Raw genomic sequence first — 14,152 nt, 5'->3', positions numbered from 1 at the left:
GACGGCCCTCGAAGAAAGTGTTCTTCGTTCTTCGTTCATCGTTCTTCCAAGATCAAGCCCCAACGGCCCTTTACACCAACAATCATCCACCAATTCAAGATCAAGCCCCGACGGCCCTTGGATCAACAAGCCACCGTTCTTCAAGATCAAGCCCAAAAGCCCTTGAAGATCCGTTCATCACTGTTCTTCAAGATCAAGCCCAAAAGCCCTTGAAGATCCGCTCATCACCGTTATTCAAGATCAAGCCTCAACGACCCTTGAAGAAACACTCATCCTCAAGATCAAGCCCCAATGGCTCCTTGAAGATTCGCTCAAATCCACCTTCAAAGATCAAGCCCACGGCCCTTGAAGAAACTTCCAACAGTTCATCCAAAATCAAGCCTCCACGGCCCTTGGATCAACAAAATATCCATAAATCAACACCTTACGGAGATCGAATCAGAGGATCAAAATAGAGAGAGATTGTAACCCAAAATCATCAAATACAAATATTATTTTGTGCACGTTGTTCTTGTCTCTTTCGTTTCAGGAAAATTTCGTGTTTACAATTTGATTTAGAGATCATTTAACCACCCATTTATAATATATCCAACGAATCAACTATTATGTTAATAAGTACCATCTTTATAGTAAATTAATAATTTTTAGATTTATATGGATGACTAAATGGTCTTCAAAATTAAATGAATTTTTCTTAAAATAATCTTTAGATGGTAATATGGAAAATAGACCGTTCAAACTATAAATTTGTACCGTGAATAACATTTTAATGAAAATTTTAAAAATATAACCAAAATTTAGAACCCATATAGAATTTTAACTACTCTTTTAAATTTGTTATAATTGTAATCAAAATTTGATTTTACTAAATATACCCTGAATGATAAAAAATATAAAATAATTAGATATTTTCTTTCGTTGGATCGATATATTAAAAAAAAAAAAAAGAGGACAACTAGTGACAAGTCATGATTATCCATTCCTTTCGAGCCCAAGAAAGATTATGAGAAATTTCACCTTACTTATGGCAAACAGACTCAGCAGCTCAGAGCATCGAACTTAAAACTGTCCATATTTTCTTTCTTCTAATCAACAACTACGATTATTCACCGATTTCGAGCCCAAAAAAGTGACTCAACAGCTTAGAACGTAGAACTCGAAACAGTCCATATTTTCTTTCGACTGATCGATAACTAGCCAATTTTTTTTAACTTTTTACGGTTCCTGTAAATTTGGTTATTTTATTCTTCTATTAGGCAAAAGCAGCGTGTGTGTGCGAGAGAGAGAGAGAGCGAGAGAGAGAGAAACGCCTTCACACAGAGACACATCCACCGATCCATAGATCTGTGTGTGTTTCCATCGATCTGTGTCTGTGTTATCGTATGCAATAGAATACCTCAATGCCTTCACAGAAGCGTTCGTCACCAGAGCAGCACAGCGACGATGAAGACCATCGCCACCACCAACGACCCAAGCAATCTCGACCGCAAGATGAACACCAACTGCTGCAACAAGAAGAAGAAGAGGAAGAAGAAGAAGTAGCAGTAGAAGAAAAAGATGAAGACGACGAACACGATGCCGGTTACATATCATCTCTCTCTCCCAATCCCTATTTCATCTGGGTCCTCTTCTGGTTCTCGATTGATTAACTTAACAAGTTTTTTGCTTTATTTTCCCACTTCAGATTCTGATGGCAGCGCATCTTCTACTTCTCAAGAAACTCCCGAGTACTCTCTCCCTCTCTTTTACTTTGTTCAATGTCGTACTTAAATATCTTATTTGGGTAATAGCTAGCTAGCTAGTTGTAGATTCATGCTGATTCTGCCACCATTTTCGAGCAGTTTATGAAAGCTCAGTGTGTTGAATGTTGATGGGCTTTCGACGTCTCTTGGTATAGTAAATATTGAAAATTGGTTTTGATTTGATAAATATCGGTTCGTCGTTGGTTGTCAAATGGGGTATTACCTACCAAATTGTGGTTCTGCTTGATATAATGCTTGAGTGATTGTTCTATGTTGGGATCTTGTGCTTGTATTCACCGATATATTAAAATTCGACAAGGCAGTGACTAGTTTTCTGATTTCCTATTTTCTGGTAATGTTCTGTTACAAACTGTTCTTGTGCATCATCTAACTAGTGATATATATATATATCTGTGTGTGTGTGTGTGTGTGTGTGTGTGTATTAATGTATATATATAATTTGAATATTGCACCTTTTTGTATTTCTGAGAAATGAGTCTATGTACTTCTTGTACCCTTGCAGATTTATATTCATACAACTGCCAGAACTCCGTAAAGATGTACACTGTCCAATATGTCTTGGTAACTTTTGCTTCTCAACCTTTTGAGTTTAAATGAGATGTCATGCTTTAATCTTACAACTGCTATGTGTTCACTTACTGGACTCAACTGATGAAGATTCCCCCTTGTGGCATATGGATTTTTTTCTCTCTCTTTCTTTTCTGCCCAGAAAACATGAGTGTTGCTTGCTTTAAGGTTGTAAATAACAATTAATTATTGCACTACGATGTAATGCACCTGCATACATAGCTTAATTACTAATTCACTTTTCTTTTCGATGGTGGTTAACTGCTAATTTTGCAATGCACTTGGGTTCTTGTTGTTGCATTGCATGCCTGCATTGTTGTCATCGATTCTCAGTGAGGTAGTGAATGAATTGTCTTTTGCCGATTCTTTTAGTGTTCGTTGTAGTTCCACCACTGTCTTCAAACTATAAAATTCAATGTGGTATCTTCTGAGGCAAACTGTGTAGGGCCTGCCAGGTGAATAATTTGGTTGGCTCCATACATCCTTCATCTTGTCAACAAAACTGACTATCAGTTTGTGATTAGTCTATAACAAGAGGAAGGCTAAGAAGGGTGTGACTTAGTTGAAGAAGTGAGAAAACCTTGGTGATATATTGTTTTGCAAATGGCATGCCGTTGACAGATAGCTTGATAGGTTTATAGAAGATTCATTCTGAATACTGAGAAACAGAATTACAAGATATTCAGCAAACAGTGGCAGGTGGGAAATTACAAGGATATAAATATTTGGAATGAATCTTCTCTAAACCATAAATAGAGAACCAGAATTACAATGATATAAATATCCAGAATGAATCATCTCTGTCTAGCTGCCTCTGTGAGAGGATTTGGAAGTATAACAATGATTTTTATGTAAATGTGAGATTTTGGTGCCTGATAGGTTGTGAAACACCAGAATCAAGTTCTTCTTTGGTGATGGTTAATCCATAGTAGTTGCCCACCCTGCTTCCACAAGAAAGCAGACTGTAGCATACCTTCTACCCGCCACCACTCCTAATCACCTTTGTGCCCCCAACGAGGGTTCCCAGTCATGGCCAGCTTCTAGGGATGCTTTACCTTCTTATTTTTCTCAATTTCGGTCATAAAACCATGCTTTTATGTATTTCCTGTCTACGCACATGTGCTAAAGGGTTTTTTTGACCTTCTTTTTTCTTGCTTGATGCTGAATTCTTGGCAGGCCCTTTGTTCTGGCCCTTCTAGTTGCTGATTGGAATTTCTGCCTCATTTTTTGGGGCTATATGGGACTGTTTTGAAATGCTTTTTGATGCTCTTGGGTCATTTTTAAAGTTTTTGCTGCTGTTCTGCAGTTGCTTTCTTAATTTGTTTCATCTAGGTTCTTCGGTTCTGTTTCCTGTATTCTTCTGTTCCAGATTTGTTCCACTCTATCCAAGATGCTTTTCTTGTAGTTTTATTTTGTTAAACTTTGTTTGAGTTTACTTGTAGGGCCTCTATTTCATTCATTGGGTACTAGCTAAGATTGTGTTCTATAGTGAAAGAGAATGAAAAGTCTCTGTTAGGCAGTCAGGTTGATTCCAAGGTGACCCAAGTTTATGTCATTATGCACCTGCTTAACATACTAGTACCATTTCTGAATGGTTGGAAGTTAGCATCATGTGTACAATTTGTTCCCCTCTATCTTGGCAGGAGGGGAATTTCTGATTGGTTATTGGATACTACTACCAAGAAGTCGAGGGAGACAGACATCTTTTGCTCTGTGCAGTATGTATAACTGTATCATATTGTTCTGGTGTTTCAATTAGACAAAAAGAATGGCTCTGCAATATTTCATGTTTCATAATACTGTTGATGGCCCACGAATAGCTGCTAGGCAGGTGTATGTAAATGTTTGAATGCAGAGATTTGTGGGTCTATACAGATATTGCAGAGACTTCTTAAGGAAGACTTAGTGCTAGACTACTACATGGGTGTCTAAAGACTTAATGAAAATTTGAAATTTTAAAAACTATACAGAGACTATCTTCTTCTTTAGGACATGGAGTATTTATTGAACTTAGAGCATCGAACAATTAGGTGATCTTTTTGGGATTTGAAATTTTGACAGGAGTAAGCATTGTTTGAATCTATCAATTATTGAAGAGACGATATTAGTTGAATTTAACATACACATTGAAGACCTGTATAGTTTTTCCAAGATCTAATACCACCTTTCCCCAGAAGTTCTCATTAAACATCACCAGCCATTTAGATGTGTATTTCTAATGTTCTGGTAAACTACCATGTTGTCGCAGTTTTGTTAAAGAAGAAGACTCTGATTCTGCTTCTTGTTTCATCTCTTGTTGCTTGCTTACATTTCCTCTTCTGCTATCCATAATGGGTTATCAATCTAGTAAGCAATCATTTTTTGATTTCTTCTCCTGGACAGGAATTATTAAGAAAACACGAACTGTAATGGGATGCCTACACAGGTTTTGCAGGGAATGTATCGACAAGTCAATGCGAATGGGGTATATACTGTTGAGCGCTTTCCCTCTTAACTTTTTGTTATTCTCTGATTAAAAGAATGAAAAAATATATTAGAATACGAGTTGAGAACCAATCAAGTTTATTTATTTAGCTTGATATATAATTTCAGGAACAATGAGTGTCCTGCTTGTCGCACACACTGTGCAAGTCGGCGTTCATTGAGAGATGATCCAAAGTATGATGCCCTAATAGCAGCTTTATATCCAGATATTGAGAAGTATGAGGAGGAGGTATAAGTTTAGCTGTTGTACTTTTATGTTTTGTAGAACATTGACAACTGAAGTAGAGAGGATACTTCAAATTAGTGTCATTACAATGAACTTTTAAGTTCATAAACTTGAATGGATGAATATCAAATTATTAACAGATTATATTTTTTTCATTTGATACATTTTTGGACTATAAGATATTTAAATAACAAATATGCCAGTTATGTTGTTAGTTGATTTGTCACCGACATGATTTTTGCTTAATTAAGTTTTAGTCAACCGCACAATACACACACACACACACAAACACAATAAATGAATGAGTAGGAATTTAATTTGTTCTCAAATTTATTTCTCAAAATGCTAGTTAGGTATTTTTGTTTTGTGAATGTTACACATGTTTTTGTCTTCATATAGATGAGTGTAGTCTAATAAATTTGCAACATGGTTCAGGAATTGGCTTTCCATCAGGAGGAGAGGACTCGGAACGAGCAGGTTAGTTTTCTTTTGTTTTTTTGGGTAAAAGTTTTCTTCCTAAGATTTGGATGGTGGTGTTTTCTTCGCTGACAATTTTAATTATGAAGTATCGCATAGCATCTTTCTTGGGACATGCCACTACCCAAGAAATATGTTCTCCAGATATGGTAATTATTTCACATTACAATATGTGGTTTTATCAGTAAGAAATTATCTTCAAACCATTAAGCTTAACCCTCGCCCAAAGAAAGCAGGCCTTTTCCCCTCACTCTAAGATCTGCTTGGTGGAACATGTCAATGAGCCTACTCTTTGATCCCCAAGGACCAACGCAATGGAGCAAGACCAATGACCTTACGTGCTTTTTAATGTTTTTTTTTTTTATAATTTTTTTGGCTCTCTAAATAGGTTCATACTTCATACTGAGTTTTGTTCCTGTTTCCATATTATTGCTCCAATACAGATCCAAGCATCAATTGCCAAAGTTTTTGAACAACAATCAGAAGCTCTAATCAAGAGACGCGCATCTGGAAAAGATACACCAGATTCGTTTCCTGTGAGACCGCAGCGCAATAGTCGGAGTTCTGTTTTAAGGAGACGGAACTCTCGAGCCACTGATATTCAAGGATATAAAGACAATGAGGATGATAATGACAATGACAATAATAACATGGGCAAAAATTTATCTTCCACTGATGACCGGCGTGAAGTTAGGCCAAGACGGCGGAGAAGACGGGCAGGATTTCGATCCTCTCAGCCTACTTCATCTCTGGCCAATTCAAGTGGAGGATGCACTGAAAATGATATAGAAGGGAAACGAGAGAACCACGGAATTTCACCTGGTGTTGTCTGGAGCTCTGAAATGCTTGTTTGGGGGCGGGGTGGTGCCCGGAGTCACACACGGCATGGCATTGCTAGTGGTTGCAACAGTAAGAATTCTCGGAGCACTCGCATTTCGAAGTTGGTTGATTATCTCCGGAGCTTAGAGGAAAACAATGATGAGGTATAGAGAAATGCTGTTGGACTATTTGTTTGGTCGTTAGTAGGTCCATTAATTGCATGTGCCACCCATGCAGTACTCTTGCTGAATTTTAGTTTCTCCAGGGCAGATGGAATGAGATACTATCATACAAATAACTAGTTATTCTGGGTTTCTCTGAGCACCACATTGACCAAATTATAAACTGCACTGCTCTCTTTTTTGTGGTTTTGTTTCCTCTGATGAAATACTTCTTCGTCTGCAGTTAGATGTTCATCTCTTGCTTGTTCCTAAGGATACAAGTCGTACACCAAAGTTGCAGCAGCCACACCTTTGCTGTCGGCCGAGTTTGTCAGTGAAGCACCTTTGTGAAGTAAGAGTATTCTCCTGATATTACTAACCTTAAACTTTTAAAGATGTAAACTTCATTTGGCAGACTTCCTTTGACTATGTAGCATGCAAATTTTATTCTTATGCTTGTTTGGATGAGAGTTATAACGCCTTGTCTGTGAAACTTGCTTGTTATGCCTCTTTACCTCATCTTGTGCTGGAATATTTGTGTGCATACAATTGATAGAAAATATATACTGGATTCATTTGAAACTCTGACTAGCCTTAAATTTTCTAGGAGCTTTGGTTCATTGTCAAAATGTTAATCTACCGCTCTATATATTTGGTATTGTTCTATTTTACAAAATATTTCCAGTGCCTGTGTAATTTTTATTTTCTGTACAGTATGTTTCTCACCAGACGTCGTTGAGGGCTGAAGAAGTTGAATTATTAGAAGTGCCTCAGAGTTTCAATCACATTTCTGATGATGAGGAATTGGATCCGGATTCTGTGATAGATCCGTTCAAAAATGACCTGAAAATTCTGCAAGAAGAAGAAACTTTGGCAGAGGTTAGAGCCAATAGCATTTCTTGCAGGGACTATTTGGTGAGTAGACATAAGAAGGGTTCTTGTCCAAAATTTATAGCACATACTGTGCAAATAACAAAATGCATTAGCTGGTTGAATTTTTCTCTTATTTAACCGGAAGGAACACTCCGACATACATCGTTGCATTACATTTGATTGTTTTAAACTGCGCGAAGTATATAATATGAGTGGGTTTGTTACTCTTTTCAGATTATAGCATACAGGCGGAAGGAGATTAGTTAGAAAATTGTGAACTTGCCAAATGAATTCGGACGAGAAAATTGTTATATTGGCCGTTGATATGCTGTAAATGTGGTTGAAGATATATAGATACCGGGATGCATTGATCCCCAGTTGAGACATTGTTTCCTGTATTCTTTGTGTTGTAAAACACTTGTTTGTATTAATAGTTTAATTTTGTGTTCACAAGTTGTGTGTAACTAAGCTAATGCAGGTTCATGAAACGCCTGGCCTCTCGTTTTATCTCGGGTTTTTTAGCTGCTCCAAATGTGAAACGGAAACACGGAGATGGTGATGGTGAAGCAGAATGAACTTGTTCCGTCCTCCGGGACTCCTAACAGCTGAGAAACAACGTGAAGCTTCTCTAGAGCAACAAAGTTTAATTGAAAATGAAGCAATCAAAGGAAGAAAGCTTCGTGGCTTTGAGTTTTCGCCTTTTCGGATAATTTGCTTTTCGTCCATCTGCAGGGTACAATAATACCGAAAGAATTACGCTATGTTTAACATTGATATAAGAATTGGTTTTACATGGTAACTGAAACTTTACAGCAAAAGAATTGCGATCGGTCGCCTTTAACAGAATGGTACACTAATGCTGCTAGTAAAAATTGGATCACATCAACTCGAACGGCCCTTGTACAGGGTTCAAGAGTTCTTGAACAACAGCCACACATGGTAATGTAGGGAAAGGTTTCATCGCATCTGTGCTGCAGCGCTGGAAACTGCAGAGTTGATCATCATTTTTCGTCTTTCTTTTCGCTGGAGCACACGTAGATGTGGTGATTTCGGTTTTGTTGCTTCCCTTGGGCACCTATTATATCACAAAACGCACCAATCAATCAACTAGTCATTGAAATAATGCAGCAGCAACAGTTAAGATTGCATTCTTCCTTACTTTAGGGGACAAAATGGATGCTCAAAGTTGGGCACCGGCCTTGCATGGGGTACCAATGTCCTTCTGAGTTGTTTCAGTGCCTTTTCTTCCTCGACCTGCAAACAGTAAGTAGACAATTTTCGAGTACATGTCAGTTTAAATGATGCAAGTTTACTAACAACTATGCAGCAAAAAGTACGTATGAAAAACACACATACCATTCTCGCTGCCTCGCTCTCTTCTCTGTATCTCTTGTACATCATCTCTTTCTCCCTAACCTTTTGATCAAATTCGGCTCTATCAACAGCTCGATGATCAACTTGGAGATTGAACTCCTGAACTTGGGTGAGAGGCTTGCGCTCTTTTTCGGGAACAGGAATTGGGTCCCTGCATACAAACAAAGGGATATCAGTCACTCGTCTCTTTAAGACTTGGACAATCAAATCCTGAACAATGTAAGTTTGTTTACTCTTTCAAGATTGGTTGTGCCTTGAACACTCTTATCTGGGCTTCTTCTTTCTCCTTCCGCTGTCTTTCTTCCATTTCCCTTTGCAATTCCTCCTCATGCCTCACTAAACTCTCTAGTTGGAAAGGTTCTGGTTTTGTGCATTGCTTGGGCTCTGGCTTGGGTGGGATCTGCATTAGAACAACAGGAATCATCATTTAACCATCATTGTTCCAATTTCGTGTAATTAAACTCAGAAAAACAAATTAATAAGTATCTGTACCACAGGGTAATCTGTAGTATAAGGATATGGATTAGCTTTTGGAACCCTTGCTCTTTCTTCTTCCAATTGCTTGTGCCAAACTTCAGTAATGAATTTCCTTTCTTTCTCGGCCCCTCTTTCCTGATGACGTAAACAAAAACCAATACGCAGGTTGTGAGCAGACTGCATGCATCACTGAATGACCCTAACTTCTATAATGCTGGAGGAAACGAAAGGAATTATCATACCTCTGTGTGGAGATGGAATGGGTTTGGCATTGTGTTTCTCGGAACTGGATTATGGTGAAGCTCTGAGTTTAGCGACAGCTGGAAAACAAAACAAATGATGCATAAGAGAAGCTGTACAGATACTACTTTTCTTTGGTATGCTACGTCTGCAGTAGGATCGGTAAGAATCGTTTCACTTACTTTATCAAGTAGATCAACAACAGACGAAGATTGCAGCGGTATCCTTTCATTTGTTGCAAAATGGAATTCCTGAGGTTTGGTCACATGTTTCTTTGCATTACAGAACACCCCCATATCTCCTTTACTTTCAAATATCTGTGAACAATGTCCAAAAGGAAAGAACATTTTGATAAATCAGTTCAATTCCTAATGTTTCCAAGATGAATACCCATCAAGCAGAATTGAAGGGCTGGACTGGACATACCTTCTTATTCAAAGGCTTGGCCTTGAATTTTGGGATTCTTTCGAGTTCTTCCTGTTCAATTTCCAACGAACTTTTCACCCTGGGTGGACGAGCCCTCAATGATGTGTGTAGCATAGGGGTTTTAGGTTCAGTAAGATGATGAGGCTTCCATGGATTATTCTGTATTTCAACACAGAAAGAGAACATTGTCAATGAGATACCTCAACTGGCTTATCGAGAACAAAAAATGGAAATAGCAAATCTGATTCTGTCTATACCTGACGAGACATTTCGGTTGAAGCTATCGAGGATGTTTCTGCATTCTGATTGGCCCTTGCCATTGTCTCCAAATGGAATTCCTGCAACAATTAGACATAAGAGACTTATAATCACCACTGCAACATTGTATGTCCTTTTTTCTAATATCCAATCCACAGCAACTTACGTGAAATTCCGGTGGCTGGGGCGTACTTCTTGGCATTGCAGGCAATGATGGGGATTCTAGAATCTGTAATGAGCAATAATGATCCAATAAACCCAACAGATATATACCGCAAATGAAACAGAAGAGTATAACATTACAAGTTACCTTTTTGTTTAATGGTCGAGCCTTAAACTTTGGAATTTTAGCCATCATCTCTTCTTCAAGCTCAGCAGTACTCTTTACTCTCACTGAGCGAACACGCTGGGATGTTTCAAATTCAGGCTCCTTAGGCCTAGTCAAGGTGAGTTTGGGTTTCGTCTGAAAAATATAAACAGCATCGATCTTTCATCATTAACATGAAAAATATGTGGAGGCATGAAAAAGAACTCAACGAGGCAGATGGAGAAAGATGCTTTACATGCGGCAATGACAAGTCTCTGGTACTTGATTGGAACCTTTTCATCATTTCGGCCATCGAAACAAATGGTGATGCAGGTTCCCTAACATAAACTTTTCGGTCCTCTTTTTTCACAGCAGCTGAAGAACATGTATGACCCAGTTTTGACTTGTGGGGCAATGCGTGGGGTTTGGGATTAAGAATCTGTTTTTTTTAGAAGACATAAGGGAAAAGAATTAGGGTAAATTCTGTCACAGTCAAGTCGAAAAAGCGGTACAGGAGTAAAGGTTACCTGTCTAGATCTTCCTTCGTCCAATTTCTGCCGCTTTATCGCCTGATTTTCCTGAACTAAAAGTGGAGTTCCAGTTGCATTCTTCACATGTGTTTCTCTAGAATTTCAAGTTAAGTAGCTAATCAGTCATGACTGTTAGAATAAATCAACACATCAATCAGGAAAAACGTACACACACCAACCTTTTCACACTATTTGGTTTAATGTTTTTCGTTTGGGATGATTGTAAGTGACTTTTTTGCTTCAGTGCTGATGGGTTTCTGACCATGCTTGCTATTTTTTTAGCAGTCTGGTGCTTCGTGGAATAACTCATGGGTGGTTTTGGAGTGCAAGCTTCAATTTCAACTTGAATGATAGGTTTACTATTCTCCTTACCACTGATCAAAACAGCTTTCTTATTTGAAGATACTGTACCCAAAACACTGCAAAACAGAAAGTAGTAAGGAATAAGAAATCGTCGAGCTCAACGTTATATTCTAATCCACTAGTACGAGTCAAGAGACTCAAGACAAAGCTTAAGAGGACCCCTAACCTTCCATTTCCACTAGTGCATTTGTCTTCGTCTTTGTCAACTTGGCTAATACTCTTATCAGCTGAGACCTAAAGGAGTTAAGAGTATGATTAGATGCCAAACGCAATCAAGAAAAATGGTTTTTCAGAAGAGTAAAGTTGAAATTAATACTATGAATTGGCTTATGTTGCCTTCTTCTTTCGCTTCCCTGGGGATTGTTTCGACAACTTCAGCAGGCACGATCTCTGATTTAGGCTCAGTTTCGATAGACTTATCAGCAACTACAGCAGGCATGATGTCTGATTTAGGCTTAGTTTCGATAGACTTATCATCAGCTTTTAAGTCAGATGATGATTCCAAGTTCTGCAAACCATAAACAACCATGAAGTTAGAGAGTTGCAAAACAAATCCAAGTTCTATAGTAAAGAACAAAAGGATGTAAAACACTACCACATTCTGCATTTGCTCTGCTTCACCAAAGTCACACATGCTCTCGATCGTAAAGGATCTACCAGCCTTGATCTTAGGCATAAAAGCTGCACAAAAATATACAAGTCCCATTACAAACAGAACATTGCCACAGTTCTTATTGATCAAAGACAAAAATCATCCAAAAGCACAAATTGAATATCCATTGTTCCGTCAAACGAAAATTCCAGGCAAGTTCATACCATAAAACCTAGTTCAAATTCTGCAACAAATTTGGGAAAGAAAGAACGGCAATCCAGAAAGTTTAAATCTAATTCCTTTTAACAAGTAACAACTTCCTTAAATGCCTAAGATTGTTGCCTAATTGAGAACTTTCTTGGTCTCTCTCAGAATCCCCTCTCTACTCTTAACAGAAAAAGTAAAAAGATATCAGCCCTTAATCTTCTGCGAGCAAACACAACCTAGCAAAATTTTCTGATAATCAAACTCCAAAAAGCAGAGCAAGCATCCAGATTGCGGTATCGCTTCCTAATCTATTTCAATTGCAAGAAACGTTTGGAATTGTGACAAAATTGGCCACGAAACCAAAATAAAAACCCTCAAAATCCAATAATTTTACAGAAATTTTACACAATTGAGGGAAGAAAAGCGAAAAGCCCTAAAATCCGAATCAACAGATCTGAGAGAAACCCTAACAAAGAAGACGCAATAAACACACAGATGTAAGGCTATAAAGCGCAATTGGAATAGAAGAAAAGTAAGGTAGAAAGAAGCATTAGGGAAGCAGACGTACGTGAAGGAGCATAAGCGAGAGCGCAGTCAAACCAGAGCTCGGCCTTGCGCCGGTCATCTTCGCTCTCGTCCCTTATGAAGTCGAAGAAGCGCGGAGCCGAGAACTCGTACGTATCGTCGACGATCATCCCCGTCGCCGTCGGAGCCGGCGCGTTGGGTTCTTGGTCGGCCATTTCCTCGTTTTCGAAAACTTGTTGTTTGGGGTTGGGGATCCCAGAGGAGGAATTAGAAAGATCTGGAAGATTAATGAAGAAATGAATAGAGAATAATGAATAAATGAAAGAGAGAGGGAGAAAGAGCGTCTGAGTGGGTGCGAGTCTGGGGGATTGGAGTATAACGTTAGGGGAAGGATCTCTCTAACGGTCTGATTTTTTGAATTTGGTGGCCAACGGCCAACTATGTGACCGCTCGGCAGTTCGCTGTTTCTAACGGCTCTATTTACTTGCCTTTTTTAGGGGCTGAACGATGTCGTTTGCGTTTGGGTAATACCCCAAAGAAAAGCGGAGGCGGCGTTGAGGGGGAGCGAAATATGCAATCGCACAGGCCCCCAACAAAATTTGGTATCTTATATTTATATGTAATAATGTTATATATTAAAAATATACTTTTATTAGCACTTTAAAATCTTATAGTGTACTTTTTGTAAGTGTAAATTTTTTTTCTTTCTAAATACAAAAATTTGGAGTGCACAATGAGATAGTAGGAGTCCCAATAACAACACATTAAAAAACGATTTTCTTTTCAATTTTATTATATAATAATGCTATATATTCAAGTGAAACTTTAAAGTTAGAGTTTTTTAAGATTTTTTTTTCTTTATTTGGTTGCTTAAGATTGAACTGTTTTTTATTATTTAGTGAAAGTTATGTCTGTAACTCTTTTTACTTATTTAATGACATTTGTAAACTTACAATCAGTGAGTCCTAAAAGTTGTTTTGATTTAAGTTATTATTTTCTAGTACCAATATATTCTCCTACTTTTTAAAAAATAAAAACTATCTTAAAAATGGGCCCTTTCATAAATTTCGCATAGGGCTTTCAAAATCTCAGAGACGGCCCTGAAGAAAAAAGGGATGTGGGGGAGGGAGGAGGCCCGGGATGGGAGATTTGGGATGTTGGGGGAGGGGTGGGGGAGATTTTTATTTCATTTATTTTTCGAAAGCTTTGTAAATATTTTGATTTTTAATTTTAATTAGGGAATTGTTATTGGCACTTCAAAAATCTCATTCTACGAAAGTTTGGAGTGTATAATGAGAAATTTGAAGTGCCAATTTACTATAATTTGAACATTAATTGTCTGTATTTAAAAAAATAAAAAAAATACCGTTTATGTCTTATTATTTCTAATTGTATATTTAATTAGGGATGGTTTCGGTTGGGAAGTGTTATTGACACTCCAAAAATCTTATTCTACACTGCTCACAAGTGTATTTTTCTTTCC

General features: G+C 37.9%; 2 protein-coding genes and 1 long non-coding RNA gene across 4 annotated transcripts; 2 read left to right on the top strand and 1 right to left on the bottom strand.

Annotated features, from left to right (window-relative positions):
• Positions 1 to 1,219: 1,219 nt before the first annotated feature.
• Positions 1,220 to 7,823, top strand: LOC103444441 (putative E3 ubiquitin-protein ligase RING1a). 2 transcript variants are annotated; one of them, XM_008383372.4, is made up of 10 exons: positions 1,220 to 1,581; positions 1,685 to 1,727; positions 2,266 to 2,324; positions 4,713 to 4,794; positions 4,923 to 5,043; positions 5,476 to 5,517; positions 5,961 to 6,500; positions 6,742 to 6,849; positions 7,212 to 7,412; positions 7,605 to 7,823. In XM_008383372.4, exons 1-10 carry the CDS (start codon positions 1,401 to 1,403, stop codon positions 7,635 to 7,637), a joined length of 1,410 nt encoding a protein of 469 aa, XP_008381594.3. In that variant the 5' UTR covers positions 1,220 to 1,400; the 3' UTR covers positions 7,638 to 7,823. The 2 variants fall into 2 exon arrangements, with proteins under 2 accessions (XP_008381594.3, XP_070661676.1); XM_070805575.1 differs by having other exon boundaries at positions 1,246 to 1,581; positions 4,713 to 4,803.
• Positions 7,824 to 8,112: 289 nt separating this feature from the next.
• Positions 8,113 to 13,132, bottom strand: LOC103444442 (protein TPX2). Its single transcript, XM_008383373.4, has 18 exons — positions 12,713 to 13,132; positions 11,941 to 12,026; positions 11,662 to 11,853; positions 11,512 to 11,579; positions 11,162 to 11,401; positions 10,980 to 11,076; positions 10,709 to 10,891; positions 10,456 to 10,608; positions 10,312 to 10,374; positions 10,145 to 10,225; positions 9,888 to 10,046; positions 9,644 to 9,778; positions 9,464 to 9,541; positions 9,237 to 9,356; positions 8,978 to 9,144; positions 8,727 to 8,895; positions 8,530 to 8,624; positions 8,113 to 8,445 (listed from the first exon to the last, which is right to left on the bottom strand). Exons 1-18 carry the CDS (start codon positions 12,882 to 12,884, stop codon positions 8,328 to 8,330), a joined length of 2,376 nt encoding a protein of 791 aa, XP_008381595.3. The 5' UTR covers positions 12,885 to 13,132; the 3' UTR covers positions 8,113 to 8,327.
• LOC139188299 (uncharacterized) lies at positions 8,831 to 10,023 on the top strand. The gene is made up of 2 exons (XR_011571666.1): positions 8,831 to 8,963; positions 9,387 to 10,023. It is a non-coding gene; the product is annotated as an uncharacterized lncRNA (long non-coding RNA).
• Positions 13,133 to 14,152: the final 1,020 nt, after the last annotated feature.

The sequence above is a fragment of the Malus domestica genome, chromosome 09, assembly GCF_042453785.1.
Source record: "Malus domestica chromosome 09, GDT2T_hap1".
Classification (NCBI taxonomy): domain Eukaryota; kingdom Viridiplantae; phylum Streptophyta; class Magnoliopsida; order Rosales; family Rosaceae; genus Malus; species Malus domestica.
This window is presented reverse-complemented; position numbering and strand designations above follow the sequence as displayed.

What these genes read in the sequence shown, in the direction of transcription:
- LOC103444441 (XM_070805575.1), top strand. Translation starts at nt 1,401, where the DNA reads ATGCCTTCACAGAAGCGTTCGTCACCAGAGCAGCACAGCGACGATGAA. An exon ending in TTGAGAAGTATGAGGAGGAG is followed by an intron (nt 5,044 to 5,475) that starts GTATAAGTTTAG and finishes AACATGGTTCAG; the next exon opens with GAATTGGCTTTCCATCAGGA. An exon ending in CAGTGAAGCACCTTTGTGAA is followed by an intron (nt 6,850 to 7,211) that starts GTAAGAGTATTC and finishes TTTTCTGTACAG; the next exon opens with TATGTTTCTCACCAGACGTC.
- LOC103444442 (XM_008383373.4), bottom strand. Translation starts at nt 12,884, where the DNA reads ATGGCCGACCAAGAACCCAACGCGCCGGCTCCGACGGCGACGGGGATG. An exon ending in AAACCAAATAGTGTGAAAAG is followed by an intron (nt 11,077 to 11,161) that starts GTTGGTGTGTGT and finishes TTGAAATTCTAG; the next exon opens with AGAAACACATGTGAAGAATG. An exon ending in ACGAAGGAAGATCTAGACAG is followed by an intron (nt 10,892 to 10,979) that starts GTAACCTTTACT and finishes TAAAAAAAACAG; the next exon opens with ATTCTTAATCCCAAACCCCA.